This window comes from Fringilla coelebs (assembly GCF_963513975.1).
Source record: "Fringilla coelebs genome assembly, chromosome: 12".
NCBI lineage: Eukaryota > Metazoa > Chordata > Aves > Passeriformes > Fringillidae > Fringilla > Fringilla coelebs.
The window spans coordinates 21,005,100-21,024,430 of NC_140038.1; the positions used below are offsets into that span (position 1 = coordinate 21,005,100).

The 19,331-nt window shown below is 45.7% G+C and overlaps 1 protein-coding gene across 1 annotated transcript; it reads right to left on the reverse strand.

The window, feature by feature from the left end:
- Nucleotides 1–112: 112 nt before the first annotated feature.
- AAGAB (alpha and gamma adaptin binding protein) lies at nt 113–18,884 on the reverse strand. Its single transcript, XM_084214020.1, has 10 exons — nt 18,791–18,884; nt 13,280–13,470; nt 12,698–12,794; nt 11,943–12,032; nt 9,475–9,558; nt 4,759–4,841; nt 4,266–4,359; nt 3,513–3,617; nt 3,208–3,257; nt 113–2,633 (listed from the first exon to the last, which is right to left on the reverse strand). The coding sequence occupies exons 1-10, from the start codon at nt 18,864–18,866 to the stop codon at nt 2,556–2,558; spliced, it is 948 nt and encodes a 315-aa protein (XP_084070146.1). The 5' UTR covers nt 18,867–18,884; the 3' UTR covers nt 113–2,555.
- Nucleotides 18,885–19,331: the final 447 nt, after the last annotated feature.

Sequence of the window (19,331 nt, forward strand, 5' to 3'; positions counted from 1 at the left end):
CACTTTTTCCACTCGGGTTTCCAGCCATGCGGTAATGAAGGGTCTCGTCCAGGCTCTGTGCTGGGCTTGCCAGAGCTCGGGCAGGCTGCAGCGAGTCCGTGCGGAGCCGGGGGCTCTGCTGGCTGTCACCGGGGTCCCGGTGTCCCGATCCTCCCCGCTGGACACGGGCAGTGGGAGGGAGTAGAACCCTCAAAGCCTCGGCCAAAACAGTGAACGGGTGCTTCAGGCCAAAGCTGGGTGCCAGGGCTGGGTTAGTGGCAGGGAAGTCTCTGCCATCCCAGAGCTTCAGCTGCAGCCTGGCCTGGCCAGGAACACTGGGAATGCTGCAGCAGCAAGCAGCTCTGGAACTGGGACAAGGATGTCAAACCTGGGGCTGTCCCTGCCCGTTCAGGGTGGGACTGGAGGCCTTTAAGGGCACATCCAACCCAAACCACTCTGGGATTCTGTGGAACCAAATGGGAATTCTTCTACACAAAGAGAAACTGTGTGACAGACACAGATCTGCTTTTCCACTTTTATTCATTTCTGTAACTTCCTATTTTGTAAAGAAATTCTGTAGCCAAAACCAAAGGGTCTCTTCAGAAAAACCCCAAACCCACCAAAAAAAAAAAAAAAAAACCAAAAAAAAACCAAAACGAAAAACACCAGGAAAGTAAACCTTGATTTTTAACCACAAAACAACAACCTCAGAGGATCATTAAATTATTTCCCAGTGTCTCCAGCCACACTTCCTGCCTCCATGATTTCTGCCCCTAAAGACAAGACCCACATTTACAATAAATCATGTTTAAAAGAGTTTTGAGCATGGGAATGAGCTGCTGCCACCTCATAAAAAGGCAGCAAAGCACTGGGTTTTAACTGATCTCATTAAATTTAAAAAGTCACATCTCTATCACATGTCTAAAGAAGGGGTTTATAAAGTGTCCAAGTCCATTTTTTCTTCGCTGCCTCCACTCTATTCCCTTGGCATGTTGGCCATTTATCACCACTGCACAACAAAGATTTAGAAAGGGCAGAAAGAATCTTCAGCTACTGAGAAGCCAACATGGAAACCATCCATTCCCTGCTTGGCATGAGCCACCTGCAGCTCTGGGTCACATTCCGTGTGCTGGGAGAGAGATGTGGAGAATGGGAGAAGGTGCAGGCACAGCAAGGCCCCGCAGCTGCCTGGGAAGGTGTCCCTGGCAGGTGTTTCCTTGGCTGTCTCAGTATTCCAGAATTCTTCCCAAACCAGGTGTTTCACCATGGGGGAGCTCCTGCTCAGGCTTCAGCTGAAACGCTTCCCAAACTGCCAATGAGGCTGCAGTTCTTGTCCTTAAACGCTGCAGTTTCCACCCAGGAAATGATTCCCAGCATTCCAAGAATGATGATTTACATTCACCTTTGCTTCATCATTAAAAAGGGAATTCAAGGAGCACTGTGAAAGTGCCTGCAGGACATAAAGCCATCCAAGAACTGATGGCAACTCGTGTCCTGGGACTCGACAATTTAGGGGACATTGGAAAAGTTAATTTTGAAATTCCTAACTGAGGGTGCTTAATAGGGTGGATTTTCAGATGGATAAGGAAAAGTTCTTGGGGCCAGACTCTTCCCTATGGGAATCTGTTGGATCCTTTTCCCACGGATCCACTGCCTGTGCCTGCAGCAGAGGAGCCAGGGTGGCATCTCCCCTTTCTCCTCTCGCTCCTCACCAGGTTCCACCTTCCTTCCATCTCCATCACTGCAGAGGCTCTGTGTCCTGTCCTGCTGTGGAAGTGATGGGGACTCCCTCCAGGAAAAGGGAATTCCTTCTGAGCCCTGTGCCTGATGGACACACAGGAGTGTGGGCACTGAGCCCATCCAGGGGCACCGAGGGCTCTGGGAACTGAGGACAGAGCGCCCCAGAGCAGCTCTGTGCATTCTGCCAGGCCTTGCACAAGGTTTGGGCAGGGAATTCCACCCTGGAGCAGCAGCAGCAATCTGGCATTTCATTGGGAATCCAGGGAGTGTAGACATTCCAACACCTGACATTCCAGGGAAGCCCCCATCCTTACAGGCAAAATCCAAACAGAATCTGAGCCTGGGGCCACGTGTGATGGCTTTGGCACTTGGCAGGATGGAGCTCAGCAACCTCCTCCTCATGGCTCATCCAAATCTGGCCTGTCTGAACTAGGAAAAGCTCCATAAAACCATCCAAGAGCCCTAAAGCTGAAAAATGCAGTTTGAAATTCAGGAGTCACTTCCCAAGCTCCAGCCCTGTGTGCAGAGATAACTGGGAGCACATTTGTTTATTTAAACCCCAGAGAGGAAATCATAAAAATGTTCATTTGTAAAATGTAAACTCATCACTGTTTCCTTGAACCACACACGTGTCACCTCCCAAAGTCCTCTGGGAGAGGAGACAGGACAGTCAGACAAAGCCTCTGGAGCCTGGAAATGTTGTGGAATGTGGAACATGGGGAATGCTGTCACCAAGGGAAGCAGCTACAGCTAAATGGGGTTTTTGGCAATGAACACTAATTCAGGGAAGGATCATTCCCTGAGCACTGCTCTGGCACTTCCAGCTACAGAGGAATTCAGTTTTCTTCATCCGAGGAGAGACCTTCAATCTCATCCCTGTCTCCTCCAATTGCCATCCAGAAGGCTTTGGCCACCTACGATGGCAAAAGAGATGGGAAAGAGAGAAAATTCCCATCACATGACTGAAGATTTTGTATTTCCCATCCAAAGAGCAGGAACTGAGCAGCAGCTAAATCTGGCAACCAGCTCTCTAAGTGCAACACATCCTCTCTGAGGTGAAGGAATTTCAACAACACAGAGGCAATGATTCAGGTCATAGGAGGCACCTGTGCTATTTAAGGCATCATTACATTTTCCAGGAGATCCACACTTTTCCATTGACTTGTGGAAGCTGGCAGCACCCCCAGTGACTGCAGAGCTTTCAGCTCAGAACTCCGAAAGGGGAAAGTCTTTTTTCTTATGGCAGTGGGGTGGAATGAGATGATCTTTAGGGTCCCTTCCAACCCAAACCATTCCAGGATTTTATGCTTTTCTGGTATTTCAAACTCCCAGCTTATTCAGTTTTTGGGAGATACCTGACAAGTCTTCCCTAGGACTGTGTGGTTTGTTCTCATTACTCTTAATCCAGGAACTCTGCAGGAGCAGGAACTGTGGTTTGGAAAGAAAACTCCCATTTTACTGATTCCCACCCCAATTCCCAAGGCTCACCTTCTCTGCGTGCAGCTTCCTCTGTTCGTGAGGCAGCGTGGCAGCTTTGTCTGTGGGGAAGGAGAGGATTGGGGCAGTGAAGCTCAGGAGTGAGCAGTGGGCACCTCCTGCCCTGGATTTGGGAACTCCAGAGCAACATCTGCTGCTTTCAAGAGCATTATCAAGATGAAGGGCAAATGAATGGAAGGAGCAGCTACCTCTAAAGGACTTGAGGCAGGAGAAAGGAATTTCACAGCTTCCCAACTCACTCCTGCTTTCTCTGCAGGAGGGGCCAGAGCTCAGGTCCATCTCTCCTGGTACGTTACCTTTCATTTCTTTCAGCTTTGAGAAGAGCCTTTCGAAGTTCTCCAGGTCCCCATCCCTCGTGGTCAGGCTGGCCAGCTCCTGGATGTCCATATCCAGCATGGGATCTGAAATACAGCTTGGTTGAAGAGAAATGATTCTGGTTTCTCAGCAGAAAACCAGGATTTTAACAGCTGCAAATCCCATTTGCAAATTCCAATGTCATAAGAGAGAAAGAAACACTTAATTTACTGATTGCTCATAAAGACAAATCATGGCATAGTTACAGTGGTGATTAATTTTATGGAAGGAATCCTTCCCTCTCAGGGTGGGCAGGCCCTGGCACAGGTGCCCAGAGAAGCTCTGGCTGCCCCTGGATCCCCAGAATGTCCAAGGCCAGGCTGGATGGGGCTTGGAGCACCCTGGCACAGTGGAAAGTGTCCCTGCCACGGCAGGGGGTAGAATGGGAGGAGCTTTAAGGTCCTTTCTAACCCAAAATATTCCAGATTCCATGATTCTGTGATACATTACATTTGAGCTCATCCACATATTTAAGATTTCTTGCTGATTCCAGAATGATCTGTCCACACACAGCCACAGAGTGAATCAAAGAGTGATGAGCTGATGAGACCACATCAAACATCCAGATGTCACACACAGCTGGTAAGGCAGTCCCATCTCCTGGAATGCTGCAGGGATTTCAGGCCTCTCCTGGTTCGGGCAGTGCCTTTGTGCTGCACAGTGCCCTGTGTCCCTGCCAGGTGTGCTGAGCTCACCTGCAGCACTGTCAGGCTCCAGGCTGTGTGTACCAGCTCCATCCTCTCCACCGTCTGACTGGGATTCTTCCCTCTCTCCTGGGGATGGGTTGGACTGTCAGGAAACAGAGATATTTCAGTATTCAGAAATGCATAAAAAAACATCAGCAGCAAATCAGGTGCTCCCTGCTCTTCCTTCAAAACCCTGCACTTTATCTCAAAGTGTTACTGCAAAACCTGTGCCATGAAAAGCCCCTTCTGCAGCACTGGGAACTGGTGCTGCATGAAGGGATTTCGGGATGGATTTGTTGGGTTTTCCAATAACACCAAGAAATGTCAGGTTTTGTTGTGCCCCAAAGGGGTAATTTGGATATAATCAAACCCATCTTGAAAGGAGCTTTTAGTGCTCTTTCCTTTGGCTCTGTGGCACAAGTGGAGGTCCCAGCCACTCCCAATGGATGAAGGCAGGGCCTGAGCAGAGCAGGAACCAGGAATAAATGGAATTACTGTTTACTTCTGTCTCCGGGGTTTCTTCACAGCCACGGCTCCTGTTTGCTCCTGCCAAGGTGCTGAGGAGACCAAAGCCCTGGGTCCTGTCTGCAAACAAAGCACAGAGTGCAAAATTACTGCAAATACTGGGGCTGGCAAGGTGGGAGAGAAGGTATTTCACAGCACCATGGAAAACTGTGCCAGTGCACTTGAAAACAGATATTAAGCAGGAATTTCACATCAATTCTAAGCTTTAAACTATGTCTGCACCATTTGCTGCTAAATATTCCCCCCAGGGAAGAGAATGTGAGCCACACGAGATGTGGGGTCTTTTCAGAGCTTGTTGGAAGCCTCTGCTCCCTTGGGATCTGAGCTGGTAAATTCCAAACAGGGCAGCTGGAAAATCCAGAAGCAGAATTTGCTGCTCCTGGTGCCCAGGTTTAACCTCCATGGGAAGCAGCCCCCAGTCTGAGGTTGGATTCAGGAAAGGCAAGGACAGCCTTTGCTCACACCCTGAACTGGCTGAGCATGACAGAAAATTGTTAAATATCTAATTCAGAATTCCTGGGTGGATTCATCATCAAATCCAGGGTTTCTTCTCACTGCAAGGTGCTCTGGGCTCTCCCCACTGCTGGCCTAGGGCTTATCTCAATGCTGTTTTAAAACCCAACCTAAAAAGTGATTTCAAATCTGAACAGTCATGGAAGATAATAAATGTGGTGCAGTATTTTTAATTAGAACTGGCTGTATATTTGAACCTGTTTTATATAAAAATATTTGCATAATGGGTGATATGATGAGGTGTTTTTTACTAAGTCAAGTTTTTCTAAGTCAGTTTACTACTCAATACAAACTGGCCTTGCACTGAGTAGTAAATATTTGCAGTTACACAAAGGCACTCAGGAGATTTTTCTGCAAACCTTGGTATTTTAGTCAAGTAAAACTGAAAAAATGTGAAGTTATTGTACCAGAAATAACCAGGAAACAATGACTTCTGCCAGAAGAAAGATTTAATGTTACTTTTTAAAAGAAGTATGTTCTAAATTATTACACTCATGACTAAGCTCTAGACTCAACTGTTGAGGTGATGTCATTTGGATGCTCTGCCCAAATTTCCTTGCCATTTCTCCAGACTCTCATTCTGAGGGGTTGGATGTGTAACTGGGCCCATCCAGCACTCACACAAACATCTCTCCATGAGAGAATTCCTGAGCCCCATTCCCTGTTCCCTGCTCCTGCAGCTGATCTGTTCTGCCCCATCCCTGGCAGGTATTTGGGGCCACTGGCTCTGCTTTATCCCCTTTTGCTGTTTTAGCAGATCCCTGGCCAAAGGGGTGGGAAGAAGTGAATCAGTGGAGCTGAATGAATTCCCTGGAAAACCTTCAGCTGTCTGTGAAGTCCAGCAGGTCAGTGAACAGGGATCGCAGGATAAAAGTTTGGGATTTGCATCCCAAAGCAAAGCAGCTTCCCCAGGTTTCGTGGGCAGAGCAGAGAGCTGGCTTTGGGGAAGCTGTGAAGATGGACATGGAGCCAATTTCTGAGTCACCTCAGGCAAGGCTGGACACTGCAGTGCAGAATGTCCTGGAGAGAGAACATTCCCACACTGGCAGAGGGGTGGATGCCGTGATCTAATCATGGCCCTCGTTCATAGCAGGGATTAGTTTGTCCTGCACAGAAAAATGGCAGTGCTCCACATTCTCTCCTCCAACACTGCAGAACCTCAGCCAGAATTACTACAAATGTCATCCCCTTCTGAAAAACCTGGAGTGTGCAGCAGGGATCTCTGAACAGCAGCTATTTGTCCCTGGATCCGTGTTTAGGGAGGAGGCAGACACAACACTTGGATGCAGGCACACCCTTGGAAAACCCTTCCTATAAACTCCTTTTATTGGATGCAAAAGTTATTTCAACTTCTGGGTGCAATTCAGGAAGTGGGTGATGCCTTACACAGTGTTCTTGAGGCAGGAAAGCCAAAAATTAGCTCATCCCACTTATTGGAGGAGTCAGTGGCTACGATGGAGCCCAGAGAAGCTGTGGCTGCCCTTGCAGGGGTGGAATGGGATGGGATTTAGGGTCCCTTCCCACCCAAAGCATTCCATATTCCATGCTCTGTGTAGTTTCACAGGAATTACTCATGATGCTCTGAACATGGATTCAGCATTCCCAGATTCCTGTTTCATAGCCAAGTGTTTTCCACTGTCTTTACCTATTATTATTCCTCCTGTCTCCAGCTGAGACATGGTGATCCTTACACATAAAATTGGAATTAGCACATCAAAATTCACAATTTGTTTAAAAGGCCTCCCTAAATCAGGTTAATTTGCTGCTATTAGAGCCAGGTTCATTCCTGGCCCCACCTGAAGTAAGCAGCTTCACCTGGGATCACTCCAGCTGGGATTTAAGCAGGAAAGAAGCCAAGCTGCCTCTTCCAGAGGGATGGAAATGGGTTCTCTTCTTGCCACAGAGGCTCTTGTGGGAACAGAGAAGACAACAGCAGTTTAATACCTCTGTGGGGATGGAAATGTATTACCTGGAGAATCCCTCATGTTCTCCTGCTCAAAAACACTTCCAGAGACTGAAGGGAGCTCCAAGGCCTGGAAAACCAACCTTACACCAACTCCAGAAAGGATTTGTTCCTGGCAGACTCCCAGGTAAGATGCTCGTTTGGCTTGGAGTAGTGATAATGCTGCTCCATTTACTCACAAAGCACGTGGGGTTGGTTACTTGGTGTTTCTAATTCAACTGTGTGACATTTAATAATTCTTTTTATGGATCTGCATGAGAATGATGCATTTAATGATGAGAGAAACAAATCTGAAGTTTAAAGTTTTAATGAATAGGTGTGTGGAAAAACCTGCACTTTGATAAGAATTGTGTTGGGGCTTAATGCAATAAAATACTATGAGTTTGATGTTTGTTCTTGAAAAAAGTTATTCCTGCTCTGTCTGTAAATTTAAATTCTCATGGAAACAGTTTTTTTAATTAAGGAAATGCTGTTGAATTAAGGCTACACCTAACAGTGCTACAAGTATTCGCCAGTAGACATTTATTACTGATAACTCTTCCCTGCACGGTTTTTAACCAGCCAGGAATTGCAGGGCATTTTCAGTGGAAAAGCTAAAGTTGGATTTACATGGCAGTCAGTTTCTAGGATCTGGAGGAAGCTGAGAACAAAAGATATGTTACAGGTTGTAAAAAGTTTTATTTTAAGCAAAATGAGCTCAATGATTTCCCTTTGAAGGCACAGTCAGGCTGCAACACCTTCCAAATATAGCTCACTTCCTGAGGGGTTTGTGGTGGTGCAGCAGTGCTGTGTGGGGCTGGTGCTGTGCAGAGAGAAAATCAGGATTTTTCAAGGAGCCTGACCTTTACAGAATACACCAGCAATGTGTAGGAATTTCCCCCTGTGAGGAACTGAGCATGTGACTAAATTCTGCTGTTCTGTAAGGTGACATCTGCCAAATACAGGAAATGTGTTGTTAAAAAACCATTTATAGCACAAGTGAGATAACCTGACGCCATCTGCCAAGGTTACCTGGTTCTCTGCAATGGTTACACTGAGTCAGACCCACCTTCACCTCAGTTCTGACAGGGAATGAGAAATCCTCAAAAAGCTGCATTAAAAACTGGAGGTTAATAATTCTCATCCAGGTTTTACTGAGTCCCAGCAAGCACCTTGTAGATGCAGAGATTAACAGCAGCCTCTCAGGGCTTTAAATCATTCCACAGTTAATTGCTGTAGGAAGGGAGAAGCCACAGCAGTGGGAAATGGGACACTGGGGAGCAGAGAGGTGTTGGAAGGTTGGTGGTGGGACGAGGCTTTGTGAACAAAAAATTCCAGGCCAAGAGTTTTATCTTTCTACATTTTCTGCAGCAGTTTGTGTGATTAGAAAGGTAATGAAAGGCTTTCAAGTAAATGGAAGGATCTACCCCTGTAACCACAGCATTTCCTTTTCTGATGAGCCTAAGGCTAAAGTGATTTTTCCAAAATTCTAACTCTGCCTGATATTCAGCTTCCTCAGGAAATTATCTGGGGTTGCCCATTTTTTGCACTGTTGTAAATAAAATCTGTGGTTTCCGTGTACTCAAGTGGGGTTTTCTGTAGCAAAACCAGCCCTTAAATGTTTGGTAAGGCTCCTCATCCCTGCACTTGCTATTCTCATCCCTAGTTCAAAAAATTTAAAAAACAAATCAAAAATCCCCTACAATAAATGTGGAATTTAACCTTTACTTCTACACTGAAGCACGCATCAGTCTGAAAAAGCTGATCATTACAACCTAATTCCTACTAGAGTTTGGTGGAACCAACTTTGAGTTTTCATTGCAACCTGAAGGACTAATGGAATATTTAACTCAAGTTATTGGTAGAGTGCAAGTTAAAGCAGAGAGGGAACAGGAGCAGTTTTACACAGAAATCCTTTCCTGTGAGGGTGGTGAGGCCCTGGCACAGAGCAGTTGTGGGTGGGAGTGTCCAAGGCCGGCTGGGTGAGCTTGGAGCAGCCTGGCATAGAGGATAAGCTGAGCTTTAAGGTCCCTCCCAGCCCAAACCATGCCAGGATTCTGTGATAAATCTCACCCACCGCCTGTGAGCTCATCAGGACATCAAGGGGGGATGAAAGCAATGCCTGGACCCTCCTGCTCCCTGGAGAAGGTCCCAGAGTGCTCCAGCTGTGCCTGTGCTGACCCAGCTGCTCCATTTTAGCTCCCCCAGCCTGCAGAGCTCAGGCCCAGGGGCACCTACCACCCTTCATGACCACGTTGGACCAGACGTTGGCGTTGAGGGCCTGCACGATGCGCTTCACTCCCGTGGACTCGGGGAAGTCATCTGCACCAAAACACAGAGAGGGGCTCTAAAAACTCCTCAAAGCAGCTCCAAACACCACCCCAGAGGTGGGACCTGTCCCAGCCTCTCACAATCACTGTCAGTTCTGCTCCTGGTACCAAACACAGATTTCTAACCTTTGATTCATGAGAGGCCAAGTGAATGTAAATTAATGCCTCACTTCTTGGGCTGAGCTTCCAGGGATAATGAACTGTGAGCTCTGCATTTTGCAGGTATCTAAATTCTTTTTGTTAAATATTTAGCAGGAGGCCTACATTAAGTAACATCTTTATAGCATATTATAAAAGTATAATATAATTTAATATAAATATAATTATAATATAAATACTAATAAATAAATAAAAATAATAAACCAGTAAATTCTAGTGAATAATAAATATAATCATATAAAAGTATATTATACCTTATAGTATATATATAAATTTTATAGCAACAGAGAAAAAACTTGCATCTTTCACTCCAAGATCTTTTACAATGCCTTATAGCATAGAAATATATTAGAAAATAGATACCAGAATTATTTTTCTTTCTTTTGGAAAGTAAAGAATTTGAGACAACCATTTAAAAAGGGTGTGATGCCTGTAAAAAATGGAAAGGAATATTGTAAACTGTCCCCACAATATCTTACTCCAAAAGTTCCAGTAATCCTGGGAATTACAGGAACTTGAAAGCCCGGGGAAAGCATTATTCAGATTTTAATTTATTTACTGAATAGATCTGACACCACTTTGGATCAAGTCAGTTTTCCCATTTCCTCAGTTTAGTCAGCTTCCCATGTTTGTGCAGGTTGACAAAGGGGAAAAAAAACCCACCCAAACAATCCTTTGGCTACAAAACTGTTTTTGTTTAGAAATCAAACTCAAGTGACTCAGGTGCAGTAACTGAAACTGCCTTTAGAAATGCATTTAAGGCTGAAATCAGATGTTTTGCCCTCTGTGATGTTGCTGTTTGGTTTGATATCAGAGTCACTATCAAGAGGCTCAGTTTAGAGCTCTTGTCCTAACTATGGAAACAACTGACAATGAGTCAAAACAAAAGTCCCAGTTTATTTGAGATGAGCTGCCTGAAATGTCAGAATTTTGATCAGAGATTGGCCCAGTGTGTTTACAGCATCTGCTGTGCCTTTTGTAACTCACCCAGAATGTTTGGGGGGTAAATAAGTTACTCACAGGAACACAGTTCCTCCTCTGCATGAGTCACAGTGAATCAACTACCAGATTAAACAGCTAGGAAAGAACATGTATCCCAATATTCCACAAATTAACATCCTGAGTTGTTGTTATTCCCATTAAAGAAATGGTAAAGAGCTTGTTCCTGTAAATGGTAAAGAGCTTGTTCTTTACAAGAATTATTCAATAGAAAAATAACTTGATTAAAGGTTACTATTTTTAAAGCAATTAGTATTTGTTTAGTCTAAGGAGTCTTCACTTCCGATTTTCCCAGTTTCTGTGAATCAAAACTGTGAATCTCCCTCCTTGACTGAAAAAGAAGGGAAACATTTTTAAAGGCATGCTGGGGAGAGAGGGAGACTGCTCAGCTCCTCAAGATCCAATTTTAGTCGGCCTTTAAAGGGGGGGGATGTGTTCCAGTGAGGATTTTATAGTGAATTATTTTTGGTGACTGCAATGAGCTTGGAGAACCTGAAACAGAGCAAATGTTAGTGACTAGTTCTTCTCCAGCCTGCAGTTATCTCATTTTACTCCAGAGAGGTAAGGTGTAAATGCTTTTTTGTGTCACTGAAGTGAGGAGATAAGGCTGATGCTGATAAGGCTGTCAGGAAATGCATAGTCACTTTTCAAGAGTGGAACACCACACTTCTGACTCTTCTTGCTGTTTTTTTTTTTTTTTAAAGTTATAAATGTTGGGCAGCCAGTGATTCTGAAACTAGTTTATTTCCTGTGTAACAACTCGTGTTGTTCTGAAATGTTTTCAACAACCTGCCATTTTCAGCCTATCATGTCACTGTTTGTACCAAGATAGCATAAAATAGTTTTCAAGTCTTTTTAAAACCAGGATTTTTCTGCCCTCATGCAGAAAAATGTTTCTTTTAGATTGATTTTCCAAGTGGAATATAAACTTCTGATGTATCAATACAGTCCTAGGGCTGAAAAAGGAGCAGATATTATTTTGATGTAGGTGCTGCATAAACAGCAGCTGGATTTGGGAGGGGACAAATGGACTTTCTCAGAGGAAATAACCTCCTCCCCCTCCTGACCTTTTATAGCTGAGACTCAGCCCCACCAACCCGGAGCATTCCATGCTGTAATCATGTGGCATATCAACAATTGCAAGGGGCAAACTTTATTCAGAAGATGTTTTTGGGGCACTTTTCATTCTCAAAATGGCAAAAGAAGCAGCAGACCTACCATCTTCATCAGGCAGCTCCTCAGGGCTGAGCTCTACCAACTCAAAGCCATGCTTGATGCACCATTCTTGAGCTTTCTGTCTGCTTACACCTAAATTGGGAGACAAAAATGGGTATTAAAGGTGCAGATTTGAGACCAGTACCAGCATATTTATCAGATGATTTAGCTGTGTTTTATTCCCTCAAAGTTGTTTGCTTGCTCTGGAGTGTATGGGAAATGTATAGCAGCTGGCATGGATCCTCCATTCACTGTGGCTTCCAAAAATAGAGAGTTAAACTCCTCCTTGGAACTGAGGAATAGAATCAAATGGTTTTGCAGGGGGTACAATGTAGGTGTGAATGAAGATTTCTGTTAACTCTGGGTTTGACACTGAACTGAGCTGCAGGGACACATCTGCACCTCCCAGCTTGCTGTTGTCTGGAGCCACAGCAGATGTGTGTGTTCAATGTCCAAATGTCAAAAAAGTGGCATTAGCAACCAAGTGCTCCCCATTTTTTTCAGCAGGACTGCGAACATCCAGCAGCAGGAATGCCTTTTAGTCCCCCTGCAGTGGCAGGACAGAGCTGAGTGAGCAATCTGGTAAAATTCTGATTGAGTTCTAACCACATCCCACTGAAGGTTTCAGCTTCTGCTCCCCAGAGCTCTCCAGGCCAGTCTACCCAGACTCTGAGAGGCAATTGTTGATGTAATTAGAAAGTTAATTATTATGCAGGCTAATGGATCTAAGTGAGGATGGGATTCTTTGGGTTTCCTACCGTTTTCAGACACTCTGTCACAAACCAGGATCATCACTTCTGGCAGCCACTCTTCTGTCAGGGGCAGCCATTCAGAAACACCCTCCAGTCCAGTTTTCTGCAGGGGAAAAGAAAAGTGTTCATTGGAATACATCCTGCAATACTTTAGTTTTTAATCATATTAGAATTGAATTATATCAAGAAATAGGCTCTTTTTGTCTCAACCTTTCTGGTTTCTGCTAAACCAGTTTTCCCTGCTGCTGGTTTAGTAGAAACAATTTTGGGTGAAATGCCCTGAATTTTATGTTTAGCTCCCTAAATTTTGTCTGCCCTAAAGGAGACTTTAAGAAGCAGCACCAGCTAGGAATAAAGCTGGCAGATGGATTTGCCATGGTGGCATAACGACTCCTGAAAACCCCTCTTCCAGCCGGAGGAGTGGAGTAAGAGAGGAAACGGCTGCTATTGTTAGCAGGGAAATTTAATATCTAGTATTTAATATTGATCTTCTGCCAATGAATAGAACAGCTTAAAGGGGATGGATGGAGTTTCTGATTTATGGTTCTCACTGTGGTAAGGCAGGAGAATGAAGCAGAGGAGCCTTACTGTTGTGCTGTCAAAGTACACAACAAACGCCTGCACAGCCTCAGCGATCTCTCCAGTCACATGGAATGTGTTTGGGACCACACAGAGGTGGATATCTGCAGAGTAGTACTTGTTATCTATCGTCCAGGGGTAGAAATTCACTCTTCCACTTGTTATTGCACCCGCAGTAAGGTCATCTTTTCCTGTGATACCTGCAGGAGAGAAAATGGGTGAAGAGGAGAGTAAAACCAGCAGCAAGAAAATAATTTGTCCAGAAAAGTACAGTGCCAATGCAGATCCATCTTTACTATAATAAACCAGCACATAATCAAGATCTTTAAAAATTCAACTCAATTTGTTACTCTGTCCCAGATTTTCTTGCTTAGCTTTCAAAAGAGTTTATTTTCTAGTTTTCAATATAAAATATGGCCCAGAAGCTGCAGAAAGCCTTTTGTTTTCCTGGAAATGCCCTTTCAAGTGTTAACCTCAAACTTAGTACCTGTAAACAGGATGTATGGAGAGAAAACCTAAACTTTATTACAACCTTTGCATGCTCTTTGAGATGTAAAGATCTGTTTAACTGTGACCAAAACCTGAAGGTAACTAATGAGAAAATAAACCCAGTTCCTACAATTCAGCTGTAATTCCCACTAAATTCCATGTAGGAGCTCAACCATTAAAATCCAGTGCTTTGCTCAGGTGCTCTCAAGCTCTGCCCTCCAAGGTAGGAACCTTCCCAGGAACACTCCTGGAGCTGAATCAGAGCTGGAAGCAGAGCATCCCATTATTCCTTGAGGGAAAGGCCAGGAAATCTTGTTCAGGCTGGATGAACTCCTGGACACTTTGGAACACAGGTCAAATATTTATAAAATGGACTGAGTCATCCAGAATTGCCTGGAGCAGGAGAAGAGTTAAAGAATAAAGCACATGGCTTTTCAAGGATTTGTATTTTAAGGTACTGAGAGTTCCTGGAGCTGCTGGAACAGGCTGTTCCCCAAATAGTCTGGAGATGAATTTGAATTTATCTGTATCTTATTAGTAAAGAGACAGGAAAATCTCCTTGCCAAGGCTGCAGTGATTTTTACAACTAAACTGCAAAGCTGAGAAATAGATCTGGTGAATGAGCACGGGCCACAAGGCAGGGAGAGCTGTAACCCAGGATTATTTGCAGCCCTGCGGAGGAGACGGAATCTGAGGGAGAAAGGTGACCTTGGAAACAGAAACCTGTAGCCATTTCCTCCTTAAGAGGATGAAACAGGAGTCTCCTCTCAGGGTTACTTAAAATAAGACGTGCCACATCTAAATGATTTTTCCAGGTTCAAGTTTGATTTTGTTTTGGATGGCAATTATTTTTCAGATGATTTCAGATGATCATCTTTAATCACCTCTTTGGAGCTGGGGGACAAAGATCCTGAGTCACCACCAAACAAACCTGGATTCTGAGTTTTGTATTCTCAGAGGTTTTGTTTTGAATATGCTATTAATTTCCCTTTACTAGTGTTTTGACAGTTAAAAATAAGTAAGAAAATTAAAATCAGTCTGAGGTAACAGAATTGCAAGTCAATGCCACAAGAGCAGGAAGAATAAAAGGGTTCACAGAAATTACTGAAACCCAGCAAATCAGACTTAGGGAGGAAAATGGGGTGAGGAAGAAAATCAGCTCTAAAGTCACTTGAGTCAGTCACCCTAACAAGGATCCAAAGGGAAAGAACCTTTACAAAAGATTTCCAAAAGCTGGTATGAATTTCACATTTGCTTTGTAAGGGGCATTTTTTTAGAATAGTTCATGGACAAATATAGGTCGGAAAGCACTGCTAGAATGAGGCCATGTCCCATTTCCTATTACCTGCTACTTGTTCCTGTATTTTAAGGGGTTTTCTTTCATCCCATTGTGCTGCTGATTACCCATCCTTCATGCTGAGATTTTGCCAATATCTGTGACATTTCTCTCCTGGTAAAAATGGAGGTTGCACACTAAACTCCAAGGGCTTCAGGAACCTGGTGAAAGGATTCAGAACTGCTGTGCCCCAGGCTGCTTGTGGGGCTCTAAGAAATCACTGCACAACAGCCTGAGCACTCCTGCTAGAAAACTGAGCAGCTTGTCGGGTGCTCTCTCCCAAAAAAGCCACTTGGAACAATTTGATTTTGGTCTTTAGAACAAACAAGCAGAGACTACAAAAGAAATATACACTCTAACTCAAACTGAGTTCTCATTTCATGCAGGAAATAGCTTTAAGAGCTGTATTTACCACCCAGGCATTCCAGAAATTTCTTTTCTAGACAGTCTGGATTTGAATGAAAGCAGGAAATTCAGCCAGAATAGCTTGGTATCTAATTTAGAGAGTATTGGTCAGAATAAACTCCTAGAAAATTAACATGGCAAAAGGAGGTGGCTTGTCCAGCTGAGCTCTTATGAGTTCCTCCTTTTTCATGTGAAACTGCTCAGCCATTCAAAGTGTCAGTGGTTTGCCAAGCCAAGAGCCTGGAGAAGCACGGGAGTCACTGTGTGACCCCAGCTGAGGCAGGCCTGGGCTGGCCCTGCAGCTCCATGGGGGACAGGAACGCAAACACTCTGCACCTGCAGCACCAAAGCCACACCTGGGGATGTCCACAGCACGGACAGAGCTGCCCACCCAAACTCGGAGCTCAGGCTGCTGGGGATCCTGGCACTGCTGGGAACTCGCTGTACTGAATGATGCTCCAGTGTCCCCCTGCAGACACCCTGGGCTGTGTCCCACACTGCACAAAAGCTCTGGGAGCAGCAGAAGCTGCCTCCTCACAGGGGATGGTTTGAGGCCGTTTTTGGTGGCTCCAGCATCACCCCTGGGTGGTGCTCCAAAGCCCTGTCCTGCACTAAGGTCACCACACCTCTTGGGTGATTCCCTTCTCCAGCTGATCCCATGCTGATTTGGCTCTTTTTATATCAGAAAACCATTAAACAGCAACCAGCAACTGACACACGAGATCAGGTCATGGCCCAGTAACTGATCCTGCCTGGTGTCACACAGAACTTCCCAACTTTTCTGGAACCTCTCCAGAGGAAAAGGTTTCCTTACTTCAGGCACTGGTTTATGTTTTTCAGCAGGTTCACCAGTCCTGGCCCTTCTTTGCTCACAAGTAGTTATATATTTTAATAAAGCAGACTAATAGTTATATATATAATATTTCTGGAAATTATTTCCAGCTATTTACAAAAATGTTTGCTCATTTTACTGACTTAAATATCGACACTTAATTTAATATTTTATCATACAGACAAAAATTAAATAATGATTTTGAACATGAGAGAGAACGTGGCAATATTATACTCACATCCCTTCCCATTTTTAATGCTGAATTTTACTGAGTCTTCTGAAAGTGCAAATACTTTCAAAAGAGGGGAGACCAGAAATAACTTTTCAGAAGCGTTAAATAATCAGAGAACCACATCCAGCTCTCTTGCAGTAATTGCCCTGTTCTCTAGTACTTAAGCACTTTTAGAACACTGTGTGTCTAATAATAATTTTTTAATGATTCCAACTTCTTTTTGCAGTTCTTTTCCCCAAAGGGATTAAGGTATTTACCACTTTTCATAGTGTTTTTCAGATTGAATAAATGTTTTAAGAACATAATGCCCTAAATGCTCCCAAATCCTCAGCTGTCAGGTAGACGAAGTAGTTCCCACATTCTGGGCCTTGAGAGCCACCTGGTGGAATAAACCATAAAAAATACTCCTAAAATTACACCAAGGAGTAAAGAGAGCCCAAAGATGCAGGGGAGGAGGGGAGTGGTAAAAATCCTAAAAGAAAAAGAAGAACAATCACATCAGAATGAAAACTGAACCAATCTTATTTGCACTTTTGTGATAAATACATCACAATAATAACAGGCAGATCTATGTTGAGCACTTTAAATAGCTTTGTTCTGCCACAGTGTCCCATGAATTAAAGCATTCAGAGCACCCTGCAGAAACCCGAACAAATAAAAATATATCTAGCAAATGTACCATCAGCTGCTTCTCATCCTCAAGCCATTTTCCATTGAACAGGAGGAAAACCCTGGAAAAAGTCTTTGAATTGGCTTGGGAAGTTCTGGCAGGCTGTTTGACCCCACCAAACCTTCCCCACTGCTGCCCCATCCCTGCCTGTGTGTCCTTGAATGTTTTACTGTCTGCTGCCTCTGATTTAATGTCACTTGTTATACAAAGCAGGGACTTAAGATGCAGATGGTATTTATTTAATCCAATGGTTTTATTTCTTTCAGGAGGATTTTAACGTAACCCAGTCAGAGGACACACAGACAAGACTCCAGATTTGGAACTGGGAGCAGTGGAAGCTGAAATATTTCAAAGTGAGTACTAGTTTTAAAAGCTTAGATTTTAAGACTTTCTCAGATTAAGCAGCTTTTTGCTCACCTACCTTTTCTACCTGTTTCATTTCACTATGCAAAGTAATCAAAGGGGAAACCTAGAAGAACCTTGAGTCATTCCTTCCAATTTGCTTATACCTTCCTCAAAGATAAGCTAATAACAATATTTTTGTTGTGAAATCTTTAAATAATTCAGTGTCCTGCAGCTGCTTTGACAGAGAGGCCTTTGACTGCATTATCTTGCACTGTTATTTCTTTTTCAAAACGAGCTTTAATGAGGTGCAGGGAGCCAGTTCCTGGGGGCAGCCCTGGGCTTGGTGAGGTCCCAAGTAAGAATCCCTGAGAAAGAGAGAAAAACAAATCCAGAGAAGATTTGAGGGAGTTAAATTCTACATCTCAGTGTACACAGAAACTGTTCATGAACTCCTTAAAAATTAGGGCTGTCCTAACATAGGCAACCCTCCAAGATCATGAACAGCTTCTTCCTGGAATCTCCCGATTTTAAAAACACCACCATGGTTTCCTCTACTATCAGACCTTGTGTTCCCCTTTCGAGCCATAAAAACGGCAACTTGCTCCCAGGAAAACCACTTCCTACTGAATGAGTTCTGTGTACTCGGCACCGAGTGTAATCTGCAATTCTACCAGCTGCAGGACAGAATTTTTAGCTTTTCTTTGTAGTCCTTCCACAGCGAGAAAGCGGTGAATTATTTCCTTAAAGCACTGAGGAGGCTCCTGACACCTTCTGCAAGGGGTCGGGGGCTGCGATCCCCCTGTCCTGAGGGGAGGATTGAGACCCTGAGAGGAGAACTGCGACCTTGACGGGAAAAATGAGAACCTGAGGGGAGAGCTGAGATCCGGAGGGTAAAATTGGGATCGGGAGGGGATGGCGGCGACCCTGAGGGGAAAATTTGGTCCGTGAGGGGATGGCAGCAATCCTGAGGGGAAAACTGGGTCCGTGAGGGGACGGCGGCGACCCTGAGGGACGGCGGCGACCCTGAAGGGAAATTTGAATCTGTGAGGGGATGGCAGCGACCCTGAGGGGAGAACTGCGATCCTGAGGGGAAAACAGCCCCCCTAAGGGCCAGGGCTGGAGGGAGCCGCTGCCAGCCCGGTTCGCGCGGGAGCGGGCAAACCGCGGCCCCTGGTTCCGCCCGCTCGGGCGCCGCGGCGGCCTCGACTCACGTTTGACGAGCTCCTCGGGCGCGAAGCCCGCGGCACAGCTGGTGAGCAGCGCCAGCGGCCGCGCTCCCGCCGCCATGGCGCCCGCGCCGCGCCCCTTCCGCCGCGCCGCTACCACCGCCCGCGGGGGGGGCGGTCGGGGGAGGGACCGGGCGGAGCGCAGGCTCGGCCCCCGCTGGATGCGCCGTCCTCCCCCCCCGGCGGCGGGGCGGATGGTGCGGCCCGGCCGGCGCGTCCCGTTGCCGGGTGCGGCGGTGCCGCCATGGCCGCGGCGGGGCCGGCGCTGCCGGGTGGGTTCGGACAGCGCCGGGACCGGCACCGCCCTGCCCGGACCGGCCTCTCCCGCCCCGGCAGAGCAGCCGGGACACCCCGGGTTACCCCTCGGCACCCCGGATCGTCCCTCGGCTGAGCGCGGCGCGGCCGGTGCTGCTGAGGGGCCGGGGGATGCGCGGGGCTCGGCCCGGCCTGAGGGGCAGCGGCCGGGGCGTGTGGGAGCAGGGCTCGGGCTGTGGGTGCTGCGGGGCTGGGGAGCTCCGAGCTGTTC